At 39.1% G+C, this 13,050-nt stretch overlaps 1 protein-coding gene across 1 annotated transcript in view; it reads right to left on the bottom strand.

Annotated features, from left to right (window-relative positions):
- Positions 1-13,050, bottom strand: part of LOC137390554 (histone-lysine N-methyltransferase 2A-like) — a 58,073-nt gene that overhangs the window by 29,711 nt on the left and 15,312 nt on the right. The window contains exons 11-24 of the mRNA XM_068076881.1: positions 12,336-12,578; positions 11,949-12,194; positions 11,384-11,662; positions 10,937-11,044; positions 10,563-10,693; positions 10,151-10,309; positions 8,453-8,640; positions 7,377-7,549; positions 5,742-5,866; positions 5,037-5,174; positions 3,413-3,571; positions 2,987-3,180; positions 1,634-1,845; positions 527-576 (exon numbers count right to left, since the gene is read on the bottom strand). Of these exons, the coding sequence (XP_067932982.1) occupies positions 527-576; positions 1,634-1,845; positions 2,987-3,180; positions 3,413-3,571; positions 5,037-5,174; positions 5,742-5,866; positions 7,377-7,549; positions 8,453-8,640; positions 10,151-10,309; positions 10,563-10,693; positions 10,937-11,044; positions 11,384-11,662; positions 11,949-12,194; positions 12,336-12,578 (2,405 nt within the window). The remainder of the gene's footprint in view (positions 1-526; positions 577-1,633; positions 1,846-2,986; positions 3,181-3,412; positions 3,572-5,036; positions 5,175-5,741; positions 5,867-7,376; positions 7,550-8,452; positions 8,641-10,150; positions 10,310-10,562; positions 10,694-10,936; positions 11,045-11,383; positions 11,663-11,948; positions 12,195-12,335; positions 12,579-13,050) is intronic.

Genomic DNA, 13,050 nt, shown 5'->3' on the forward strand with positions numbered 1-13,050 from the left:
GCATCAAAAAAGTTCTGCCCATAAAATAAAACCATTCAAACGTCTGGGGGTAACTTACCCTGACCTATTTGCAAACGTTACTGTATCCACAGCAAAGCAGCTAGCTGGCCAGACACACTTCTAAACTGCAAGCCAAACTAATCAGCCATGATAAAGACGCTGCTGTCAAGCAGACGATCAAGACCTGGCAAGCTAACAAAGCTATGAATGGTGACAGCGTGTCTCACACAAGAGCGTAATTAAAAGATAGGTGCACACTAACAACAAAACACCAGCTAAAAGAACTACGAAGCGCAACATGATAGCGAGAATATCGTGAGAAATAAGTCAACTGTCAAGAGATGGCAAGGTGGGCACTTCTAAGGAGGAGGCGACTTACGCCTTGCACAAGTTTCCTCGGGCTAATATATCCGAGCAGACGCTTAGTACGGCTACCGAGGCCTGAGAGCGATGGCCAACTAGAGCCTAGCGTTTGCTTAGCGACGGTGTGCCCGGGCCATGACCTAGAGAAGGGGTCAGAAAGCATGCAATCAATCACCTGTTCATCATAGTCCATGGCAGCCTTTCTCAGCACCTCTGTAACAGAGATGGCATGATCATCACTTACAAGCAAAGTACACGACTCAAAGCCGTCATCTAGATGTTGCAAGTACAAATAATACCATGGATTTTTGTGCCTACGAGTTAAGTGCTAACAGTCATGTGATTCTGTGACAGATAGGTACATGCATAGCGAGAATTACAGAATGATAGTATAGTGGAGGGCCTAGTTGGCGCTTCCATACTTTCATACTTCACATGAATGTTAGTAATATTTTTATTGTATGCCAACAGAATTAGACTGCGGATTATCTCTATCCATTTCTAAACACTTCATAGATGTATAACTGTGTAAGTCATAACTCTGAAATTAGCATAACTACATCATTGCACTAGTCTATGAGCTGCGCTATACCCTTCGCTATTACAGCCAACTGCTCATCTGATTCACTTCAGAGTACACAATGAATACACTTAGACACTTACGTAGCCAAACACTTGCAAATAAGTACTATTGTTGCATATACACTGTATATATCACATTATCGAGTATATTATTCATATCACATTATAAAGTATATTGCATATATCACATTATCAAGTGACTGTATATATCACCTTAGCAAGTGACTGTATATATCACCTTAGCAAGTGACTGGTGTACTATATTGCCTTACCAATGAACCTTTTTGTTCTTTTGAGATATTCGTTATGTAACCAATATCATATTGTTGTGCAAAACATTTTATCTTAATAATTAATATTGGATATATTAATTTTTCAATTATTCCATAATTATAGGATTTTAACAAATCAAACTTTAGAGAAAGTTAAACATAAAAAGGCAGGTTTTAACCTATGATTCACACCAAATATACAAGGCGCCGATTGACCAAGAGAGCTGAGCTCTCTTGGCATAAGTCAGGTGACAGAGGTGACATCTCAGACACGCTGATGAACAGGGTGACTAAGAAGAATGAATGTTAAATAACTTTATGTTCCCCTGAAATGACTGACAACTTTAGTCGCGCACAAACTAAAATAAAATGTGGAATGCCCAAATCTGGTCAGAAGTCACGGAAAAATAACCTACCAACATTCTCCTCCGTGAAGATATCCGGATATTTCTTGGCAAGCACGGCAAAAGGAGTATACCCAGGCAGGTTGTGGTCATGACAGATGGTGACATCTGGAATCACTTTCTTTGGCTTTTGCGTTTCCAGTACTGCATCAACCTTGACAATCTTGCAAGTGTAAACACATCGCTGGTACGGTGTCTGTGTGCTCCAGTATATCCTGCTGACGCTACAATACATGAACTTAAAATCTATTTTTAGCTGACATGAAACAGAGAATAAGCTTTACCCATAAATAAATCAACATGTCAACTATTACTAGCTTACTTACTATACTATTAGCAACATACTAAAGGGTTTTAAAAAGAACTGATATAAGGGCTGTTCATGTAATAACTTGTAACAAAACAATAGATTTTTGGGCCTTAAAGATGAAATTACACAAAAATTTTGTACATTTTATTACAAATTATCGGTATTTTCTATCATTTGCAATTGTTTTTATCTTTGAGATGATCTGAAAGCGGGGATGTTTCAAGATTAATATCGGCAAAACTTGATCAGAATTAAAACACTCAGCTCAAACGAAAGTGCAATTATGACATCTATAGTTGCAAAGAGACTGACAGAATAGAGACGAGTAACGCTGCAACTTGAATGCCATAGCAATAACAAGAGAAACACGCAGCTGTACGTATTTTTGTTTTTAGTGTTGCAACTGCGACCAAGTTTTATCGATTTAAACCTCGAAACATCCTGGCAGTCAAATCACCTCAAACATCAAAAGCAATCGCAAATGATAGAAAAATATCGATGCTTTCTCCTAAAATCTCAAATGTTGTGTAAGCTCATCTTTAAATGCCCGCCAGTCCCATGATAATGAATAAAACATGTAGGAACTTACAATAAAATCTATTAAGCACTTTCACCCGCTTCTCACCTCTCATTTACTCTAACAGTAATAAATAATACCATTATAAAGGCAGCAGTCAGCATTTCATTATCATGAAGCGTTTGCTGACAATATAAGCAGACTCGCAGCAACACCAGTCTTAGTTGTGGGTAGTAGCTGATGGGTATCAGAACTAGAATATGTCACTATCCTGTCCACTATGTCACTCTATGTCTACTGTCACTATGTCCTCTATTGACTCCCTCTATCAGTTAGCTCCTAATAAACAGCTCCTGGTAAACGATGGATATTCACAGGTCACTATGAAACCAGAGAAAAAAACTATCATTAAAATCAACTCTTTGCATCAATTCTAGTTGGTACGAAATGCCTCTAGACTATATTCATGCTTCTTCATACACGGATCAGAGCAGCATCCATATTTGCCACCACCAAGAAATGCAATGCATCGCCTCACCAAAAGTCGATAGGAACAAGAAGGTTGAGGTAATCGGATTCCGGCAGCACGTAGCCTAGATTTTCCACAGTTAGCGAGCCCGCAATGATGGTAATGTCTGAGGGTCTGAAGCCTCTCTGCCACGGCTTTTTTATCTTGGCATGAGCGAAGTCAACAGTCACTGTCCTCAGTGCAGAGAACCTGGTTTGCACATCCTGGGAGAAAGATGAATGCTGACCCAATATAGATATATCAAATAGGAGTAACCATCACTGAGAACAAGCTATAAGCTGGTAGGTTCACAAGCTTTGCAAATTTACAATTTTCCTACCAGTCCACGTAGTTGAGAAAAATCATGCGCAAAAATATGAAAATAAATTTGGAAATTATTTAAAACACAAACTATTTAGAGTTGAGTGGAAGGCATGGATAATATAAATCACCTACCTCACTATTGACAGCATCACTGCAACTGTTACAAAACACCTGTTTGTCCTCCATAAACATGCAGCCAGCCTTGCGAGCGCACATGAAGTGAAAGTTTGCGCTGCAGCCTTTGGCACAGCAGCCGACAGTAGCTCCTCGACTAGAGCACAGACTACATTCCTGCAACACCGAGGCTAATACCATTAGCGAGAGTTACTGTTAGTTCATGAAGCTGAAACATGATAAAGCTGTGTTGAAATACAGAAGTTATATAAGCTATAATATTGCTCAGCACTAGCAACTTCTTTGACAGTTCTATGGAGGTGGGTTCAAGTAAAAAGGCTGTTAACACCATGCTATAACATGTTAACACCATGCTATAACATGTTAACACCATGCTATAACATGTTAACACCATGCTATAGCATGTTAACACCGTGCTATACAGGAGAGTCTTTCACATAAAATAATCAAATTTCAGGGTATTTGAAGGGCCAGTCTTCCCCCAACTCTACAAAATGTACTTGTATGTTTTTCCACAACTGCAGTCTCAACAAGCTATTAGACACACTTATTGATGTGTTTTATTGTTTTATTGTTTTATTCGTAACTTGTGTTCACAAAATTCTACACCGAGTTTCTAAATGTTTCAACAAAGAGAAGTTGGAAAACATCTACAGTCAATGCAAGAGCAACAACAATGCAACAGTGTGGATCGGACTGAGGACTTTAATTATGGACTTACAGTTAGGGATTTAGACAAGCCATAACGCAAGTGATAAATCATGTAAGATTTGTCTGCTCTTTTACAATTCTTTACTAGAATAAGAACAGTGTCTGTCCGTTCTTCGGAAGCTACACGAAGAGCGCTAGGAAAAAAATTAGCTCACAAAGGAATTGAGCTTGAATACTCAGATACACAGATACACAGATTTACAGTCCGGCGAGCTAACCACTACACTACTTGGCCGCTTTGCCACTTCACGAATTATGGATATACTGATTACTCATTACGATTTCTCACAGTGCATGGGACTACCAGACAGACTAGTTTTTCATTAAATAAAAGATGAAGCAATACTCAATTTAATATCGATAAATAGTAATCAAAAACCTGTGACCTGCTGCTCTAAAAAAAATTTCCAATTTGTTTATGATGTGTGAGCCAAGTATTCAGCAACTGATTATAAATTTCTGTAATATTTTAATTAAATAATCTTGAGTTTTATAAACAGGATAACATTGCCAGCATTTAATAGCAATGCATATCTCTAGAATATATTCAAACAAATAGTTTAGTGCAACTTTCAACTGACCAGTAGAAATGTGAAAAATGAAGGTGAAAAATATAAAAAAAATTATGATTTCCAACTATTTCACATCCTCTATCTACACTGCTATCTTCAAACGTGTGAGCATTTCCATTTCAGTGAAGCATACAAACCCTTCAAGAACTAAGACTTAGTTCCTAGTCTGCTAGCCAAGACTGAGACCATGCAAGCAGTTAATCGAGGTAATTAAAACCAGGAATTCATAATGGATTCTCCATTTAAGTTGCCCATGAATACAAACAAGGCGACAGAAGCCAACACAGGTAAAATAAACTAATAATGTAACCGAAAATAGAGAATGTAACTACGCTTACCAACATCCTGCCACGCCCAACTGCAGCATGGACTTTCTGCAGGGTTCCATCAGCCTCTTCAAAAACCTCAGCCGACCAAATAGCACAGTTGACATGCACCCAATCATCTGCCCCACAATAGATAAGTCGCCCGCTATCCTGCAGATACATAAACCTGTACAGCTAGACTCGCAAGGGCCAGTCAACCTGCCGATCAATATTGTGTAACATTATATTTTTACATTGTTATACTACTTAATATTAAATTGTTTTAAGAAATGAGACTGTAAGATTCAGGAGTACTACAGGCAGGACATGACTGTACCTGAGAAACCATTTTCTAAAACATATAACTTTTCAAATATTAATATTTTTTGTCAGTATACATGTTTAGTTGAGCTCGTAGTTATGGTACATTTGAAATAAACGTATGCATTTAACTATATGAAAGTAAATTGGTGACCTTTGGAATATTAGTAGCATCTTAATATTTCGTTGGCCAGTTATCATTGTCAATCAACAGGATAGGATAAAATAGATGCCCAAAAAATAAATTATATTTTTTAAAAATATAATTTATCTATTGCTTTCTATTATTTTTGAAAATAAAAAAGCACAACTGTTTGCAAGTAGTGATTAGGATATTACGGTCACAACTGAGTCAACTAATTAACTCCTAGTTTTTTATGAACCAATTATAGCTATGACAGAAAGGAGACAACTCACATTACTATTATCATCTCCGGATACAAAGCAGAGTTGACACCTCCTGCTATCAAGGGCAGACTGTGACACAATCACTCCATTACTGTCGACAACGGATATCACTGCTTGTGACAGGTCAGATATACCTGCAGAGCAAGACTGGCATGCGTCATATACAGTGAAACTCGGATAACTCAACCTTCAAGGGACCGAGCAAAAGTGTTCGAATTATCAGAGTGTTCAAGTTATCAGAGCACTGTCACAAGTCCATGTATTCACTTATTTATTAGTAGATACATGAACATATACAAACTATAATATAACTCAAAAGCACAAATGGCTTGTTTCAAATTAAATGCTTCTAATGTAAAGTTTAAAACGTTTTTATCAAAAAGTATAGAGATTTTTCAATCACTTGAGATTGGTTTGTTGTTTGAGGTGATGTTATTGCCAGGACGTTTTTTAGATTGACATTGGCAAAACTTGATCGTTGCTGAAATGCTCAAAGAAAAGACATCTTTTTCTTTTGAGCGTTTTACCCACGATCAATTTTGCCGATATTTCTTGAAGTTTATGGAAAGATTACCTTACTTTACCTGGGATTCGTTAAGAGCAACACTCCGAGGCAGTTCAATTAAAAGTTTTACGAGGTTTAACAGTACATTGTATATCACTCACGCTTTTTGAATGGATACTTATTGAATGTACACACGTATTCTGTGTTTAGGTCAAACGATGAATAGTTTTTTTAGCTAAGAAAACGTATACGTTTAATAAAAACAAATTTTAAGACGTTTTAAACATTCAACATTCCGACGTTGATTCAACACGGAATCAACTTCGGAAAAATATTCGTCACGGGCTAGCCGGGTCACGCACTCAAGGATTTTCGCCACGCACATACAAAACAACATGCGATTTTTGTTTTGTATGTGCGTGGCGAAAATCCTTGCGCCCGTGGCCGGGCCAGTCCGCGCTATTCATCGTATAGCAGTATAAATCAAATTTCACTAAACCTTTAGAACAGTCGTTGACAAAAAATATTTTGCCGATGGAGGTAATAACGACGCTTATGAATTACGAAAAGTTGAGGTTTACCTCTATGGCTTGGAATAAAGTGATTTTCTAAAGCGATAGCAACCGTTTCGGTAGCCGTTGGGCAAAAAACAGTTCGTTATAACAGTGTTGAATTCGAGTTATATAGAGCCATTTATCATTGCGTGGGAACGGACCAAGCAAATCCAGTCGAGTTAACCATGTGTTCGCTATATCCGAGGGCGAGTTATCCATGTTTCACTGTATATAGAACAAGAGCAAAAACAAAGTTTCTCTCGCGAGTGAATATATGGTAGGAGCACAGGATCAGCTCGAGAGTTACCTACTCTTGCAGTTATTGCTTATACGGTTGGATTGCAGAAAAACCTGCTTTACATTTATTTTCACCTTAGCAAAGAGCTCTTGGAAAATGCGTGCAGTCAACTATAAGAGCTCTCAATTCTCGGTAGTCATCTTAACGATGCAATATGTTTATGAGGAATGATAGGGCATGCATCTCACAAATTGTAGTACACTCAAGAGTAAAATTGATTGACTTTGCGAGTTTATGATTAACAGCACCTGGTTGGTAAGCCAAAGAAAAGGTGAGGGAAGAACTACCTGCTTCAGCGGTGAGATTGAAGGGTACCGTTGCGTCCCGAGTCTCACCTGGCAGAGCGAGTTTGTATGGAGACGGCTGCACGATGTCTTCCGCTCGCTGGTCCTGCTTTCTCAACCATCGTGCATACGTGTGCTCGCTGCTCGGTGGAAGTTGAGCTTGCTCTAACATTCCCCTACACCAAATAACAGTTTGTATATGCCGCATGTTTGTATATGCTGATGAGGACCAAAAGAACTAACAAAGCAGCAGGCAGCACGCGCAGAGCAGAAGTAGAACGTTACGCACACGCATCATTTCGTCTCACTCCTGACGTGTTCACCTGGTAACTTACTTGTATCAGCAAGGTTGAGGCTGCTCTTATTACACAAACTATTTGTTTCAAGTTCAACAATGTAAGGAATATTTCCTAATATGGCAATATATATACATACCTTCCAGCTGGCATATCAAACAAACAATAGAGAAGATGCTCGCCGCTGTTAATTTTATACTTATGATATCGTCATCATTACACGACGTACTCAAGCTACTTCTGTTACTAAAACATCACCTCCCAGATGTGCATAAACAAACATCACCTTACAGATGTGCATAAACAAACACCACCTCCCAGATGTGCATAAACAAACATCACCTCCCAGATGTGCATTAACAAGGCTATTGCAAGATTGTTTTACATTAATGCTAATACCACAGTGACGGTCATTTTTACGAAAATATTTGTGACAAAAAGTAGATAGTGCAATAAATACGTTGTAAATGACAATTTAGAAAAGTAATGAAGATTTGTGGATCATAGAGGCAAAACAAGTGCTGAACAGAGTTCGAGAACAAACAGTATAAATCTGCTTTGCAATCATGTCTTGACCACACAGCTCTTCCGTGTTAAAACCGATATTGAGTGAGCCACGATTCTTATCCCAATTTCAGTGACGATTGGAGCTGTGATTCATAGAGCCCTTTTTCCTCGGACTATACAAGCAGCGTATCTACTGCTACGTGATTAAACATAAGACTTACACGACTAGAAACAAGAGCACAGGTATGTAAACAAAAATAAAAAACTAATTCTTACTTGGGCATGCTGAGATTATATTCCCAAAGGCCTGATTTGTGTACTTCGCACCACGGAAACAGTTGGTCAACTTCTTGTTCAAACAGTTTCTTACTGGCTAACACCTGCTTAAGGTACTTAGTTCCAAGGAATCGGCTCCTTGTGAGGGCACCTTGCAACACCCGCACCACATCGTCTATAAAGTTGTTCTACAATGAGCAAAAAAGACTCACTGCAGCACTTGTATTACCATTCACTCGCTCCAATGATCTCAAAGATATCATTTGAAAACACACAAAAAAGCAACACTGAAACTGCAAGATGAAAATTGTAAAATTTTTAACTTTCCATAAATTACTATTAAAATAACCCTTGACCTCATGTCATATAGGTGACCTCTGACATCCTACAGATGAACCTTTTTAGGTGAAGTATTAAGCAAAGGTGGGAAGTGACAAGAGAAGGTGGGAAATGACAAGAAAAGGTGGGAAGTGACAAGTAAAGGTGGGAAGTGACAAGTAAAGGTGGGAAGTGACAAGTAAAGGTGGGAAGTGACAAGTAAAGGTGGGAAGTGACAAGTAAAGGTGGGAAGTGACAAGTAAAGGTGGGAAGTGACAAGTAAAAATGGGAAGTGACAAGCAAAGGCGAGAAGTGACAAGTAAAGGTGGGAAGTGACAAGCAAAGGTGGAAAGTGACAAGCAAAGGTGAAAATGACAAGCAAAGGTGGGAAGTGACAAGCAAAGGTGGGAAGTGACAAGTAAAGGTGGGAAGTGACAAGCAAAAACGGGAAGTGACAAGTAAAGGCGGGAAGTGACAAGTAAAGGTGAGAAGTGACAAGCAAATGTGGGAAGTGACAAGCGAAGGTGGGAAGTGACAAGAAAAGGTGAGAAGTGACAAGTAAAGGTGGGAAGTGACAAGTAAAGGTGGGAAGTGACAAGCAAAGGTGAGAAGTGACAAACAAATGTGGAAAGTGACAAGCAAATGTGGAAAGTGACAAGCAAATGTGGAAAGTGACAAGCAAACGTGGGAAGTGACAAGCAAATGTGGGAAGTGACAAGCAAACGTGGGAAGTGACAAGCAAAGGTGGGAAGTGACAAGCAAAGGTGGGAAGTGACAAGCAAACGTGGGAAGTGACAAGCAAACGTGGGAAGTGACAAGCAAAGGTGGGAAGTGACAAGCAAAGGTGGGAAGTGACAAGCAAAGGTGGGAAGTGACAAGCAAAGGTAACGTTTTGATTGAAAATGACTTCCTATCTCTAGCATTCTATTATTTCCATGTTTATTGATGAAAATACTGAGTGTATCAGTAGTTTGACTGTATTTAAATAAGGTCACTACATCCTGTGATGGCCAGCAGTGAAGGACTGAAAGCATTTCAGTAGAAGTGAACCTTAGATATGTTTGAAGATACGTTAACCCCACAAAACGGTAACTGTATCATCACATCACACAACTGTGATAGCAAAGCAGTGGCAGATTTAGGAAGCTTTAGGGAGATGGAAAGTAATGTACAATCTCTCAACCCTAACCAAGGCATCGGAGTCAGCATTGGCTACACGAAAGTCACTCAGAATATCCCTCCAATATTTCATAATGCTCTCACACACAAAAATAACCATTTTGCATTAGCCAGGAATCGTTGAGAAACCAAGTTGAAAAGACTGGCTAAAAGAAGCCTTAGTCTAAATAATCAAGGTACAATATTAATAGAGCTACTCACAATAGAGGTATAGTTATTGATGTTTGTCTGTATGCTAGAGATATCCAACGGATGGCCTGTTCCTTTCAGACTTTCAAATGTCACAGCGGGAGTTTCCCACTCCACATCTTTAAATCTTGCCCTTAAGTCGGCTGAGTCGAGGTTATACACTGCACTGTCCTACGAGAGTAAACAACGTACAGATTATCTAAATGTTCTTAAGATCTTCTGCCCTCCCTACAATCACCCTCTTTCTCAGGGGAGATAAATTCTATTGATCCATTCAGTCAGTGACTAGCCCTAACTGATGGCTTATTTGATAGAAATCATGAAAGCAAGACGAGATGAGCAACACAAGTCAACAGGCCCTCGAATAGCCTACATACAAACCAAGCTAACATAAGCTAACAAAAGATTAAAAGCGGGTACTAACTGGTATAGATGAAGTGCTCATGTCATGCGCGGATGTGTCCATGTCCTGCATAGAAGTGTCCATGTCGAGAGCTGATATCTTCAAGTCATGGCTTATTTCCATAGGTACTGCGCTATCCTTGGTTGTCACAGCTACGCGTATGAGAGGAACAACTTTAATCGACTTAATCGACTTAACCAACTTAATCGACGTGCATAACACAGAAACTCCACAGTCTTACTGTACAACTCATACTGTCATACTGAACTGGCTCAACAAACTGGGATGTGAGAATACAAACTAAAATACTGTTTAAACCGAATGTCTAATGATGTAGAGCAACTCTCAAGATGGCAATGAATAGATATTGTTAGATAATGAAGTAAGGTCACAACCTTTATCCTCATCTATAGCCTCCTTCCTCCTTCCAGGTCTTTTAAGAGATGTGGCTGAGGGTGTCTCCAAGCTTTTCAATTGTTTTTTCTCTTGAGAGCTTTTACACACTGAAAAAAGAAATTATGTGCGGAAGGGAAAACTACCCAAGTAATTAAATATTACCAACATATCTTTAGCAGTAGAGTACAATCATCATTTATTAATTCATATCATGCAAAAATGGCTTAGTAAGGGGCATCCACTATGTACTCCCCCTCCTGGTGTACTGTGAACACGGCTATGTACTCTCCCTACCTGGTGTACTGTGTACAGAGCTATGTACTCTCCCCTACTTGGTGTACTGTGTACAGAGCTATATACGATCCCCTACTTGGTGTACTGTGTACAGAGCTATGTACTCTCCCCTACCTGGTGTACCGTGTACAGGGCTATGTACTCTCCCCTACCTGGTGTACTGTGTGCAGGGCTCCGCAGCCGATTATGAGGCTTTCTTTTGGGTGTTCCATCATCAGCGCTCTCTGTGGCTGACCTTGATCTACTGGTAACACTCTCTTGTCCTGACCTTGGCCTACTGGCTCTGGTTGTCAACTCGGTTGATTCTAACGAAGTTGATTTAGTAACACTGTCTGTAGACGCATCCGTTTCACTCTTATTTGGGGGTAAAGGGTGTTTCCTTGGACGACCTCTACGGCGAACTGGTTTTGAGGCTGGTTCACACGATGGGTCTATAAAAGCAGCTAAAACTTAGAATAAAGCAAAAAATTTTCTAGGCACCGATTTCAATTAGTATAAATACCAAAAAAGGAGCAGCAGTGATTTTATCGTAGTGTAAGAGTTGAAAGAAGAACCGGTGTCACTCCGTAACTTGGTGCAAGAGCGATAAGAACTCAGTAACTTACTAAAGAACAGTGTAGAGGTAACTCGGTGCAAGAGCGATAAGAAATCAGTAACTTACTAGAGAACAGTGTAGAGGTCACTCGGTGCAACAGCAATGAGAACCCAGTAACTTACTACAGTTCGTGAGCTTCAAGGTGAGCTCCTTACAAGGCTCATCACCAGCAGCATCCTCATCTGTTCTATTCAAAATGGAGTCTTCAGATACACTTTGTGATACACCCACTTCGTCCCTATCATCTCCAGTAGCAATGGGGTCAAGCAGAGAGGTCAGCTCTTTATTGACAGAAGAAGAGCATTTAGTTGGTGATCGTGATTTACTGGGAGACTGGCTACGACATCTTTTCTCTAGAGCAAGTAAGTCTAAAAACAAAGTAAACTTCTTTATCAAAAAACACAGCTACAAACACGGCCGGTGTTTTAACCCAACTTAAGGCTGTATCTGCAATGAACAACAGTACTAGCGAGTGACAAAATAAAATATGTCAACACATTTCTTTATACCTGAGTTGTGCTCTTCATAAAAACCTCGCAGTTCATCCTCCTCTATCTTAGCTATAGGCTGAGCATACTTTTTGTCGAGTAATGAAGTGCAGATGATGGAGAAGCCCTTCACGCGCAGTTGCTCTAAAGCTACCAGCCAATCAGGTTTGGCTGGCACTTGCTTCTTTGAATTAACCACACAAGTCCGACACTCGTACTGTGCCTCATCGTCGCCAATGTATCCAATCAACTCATAGAGGTCATCTGGCAATACACAGAGACGAACATTTTAGTATCACAAGTTAGAAATTTGTAAAATAATTGTTACAAAATGTAATGGCATACACCGTTAGAAACATGTTTGGTGAAAGGTTTGGTTAAGGGATCCAACTACAATATTAGTCGCAAAAAACAAATGCACAAAAGGCCTATACAAAGATATAGTTCTCCTGCGCTACATGTATACTAACGGAGAGTAAAATCGATAAACAGTAAATAGCAGAGAAACAGTAAATATGAAAACTTTCTTAAATAAAAGTCAAATTCTTTGACTTTCAGTTTAAGGTGTTGACAGGGTCCGACTTTAAATATTGTGACAGGTACATTTATGAATGAATATTAAATAATTTTGAGTATAAATTTAATTAAAATATATATTCAGATATAAAATACTCAGATATACTGTTACACAGTTTACTGCAACACATCAGCTTTTATTGAAATATCAATCTCTAGA

The sequence above is a fragment of the Watersipora subatra genome, chromosome 3 (genome assembly GCF_963576615.1).
Source record: "Watersipora subatra chromosome 3, tzWatSuba1.1, whole genome shotgun sequence".
NCBI classification, from domain to species: Eukaryota; Metazoa; Bryozoa; class Gymnolaemata; order Cheilostomatida; family Watersiporidae; genus Watersipora; species Watersipora subatra.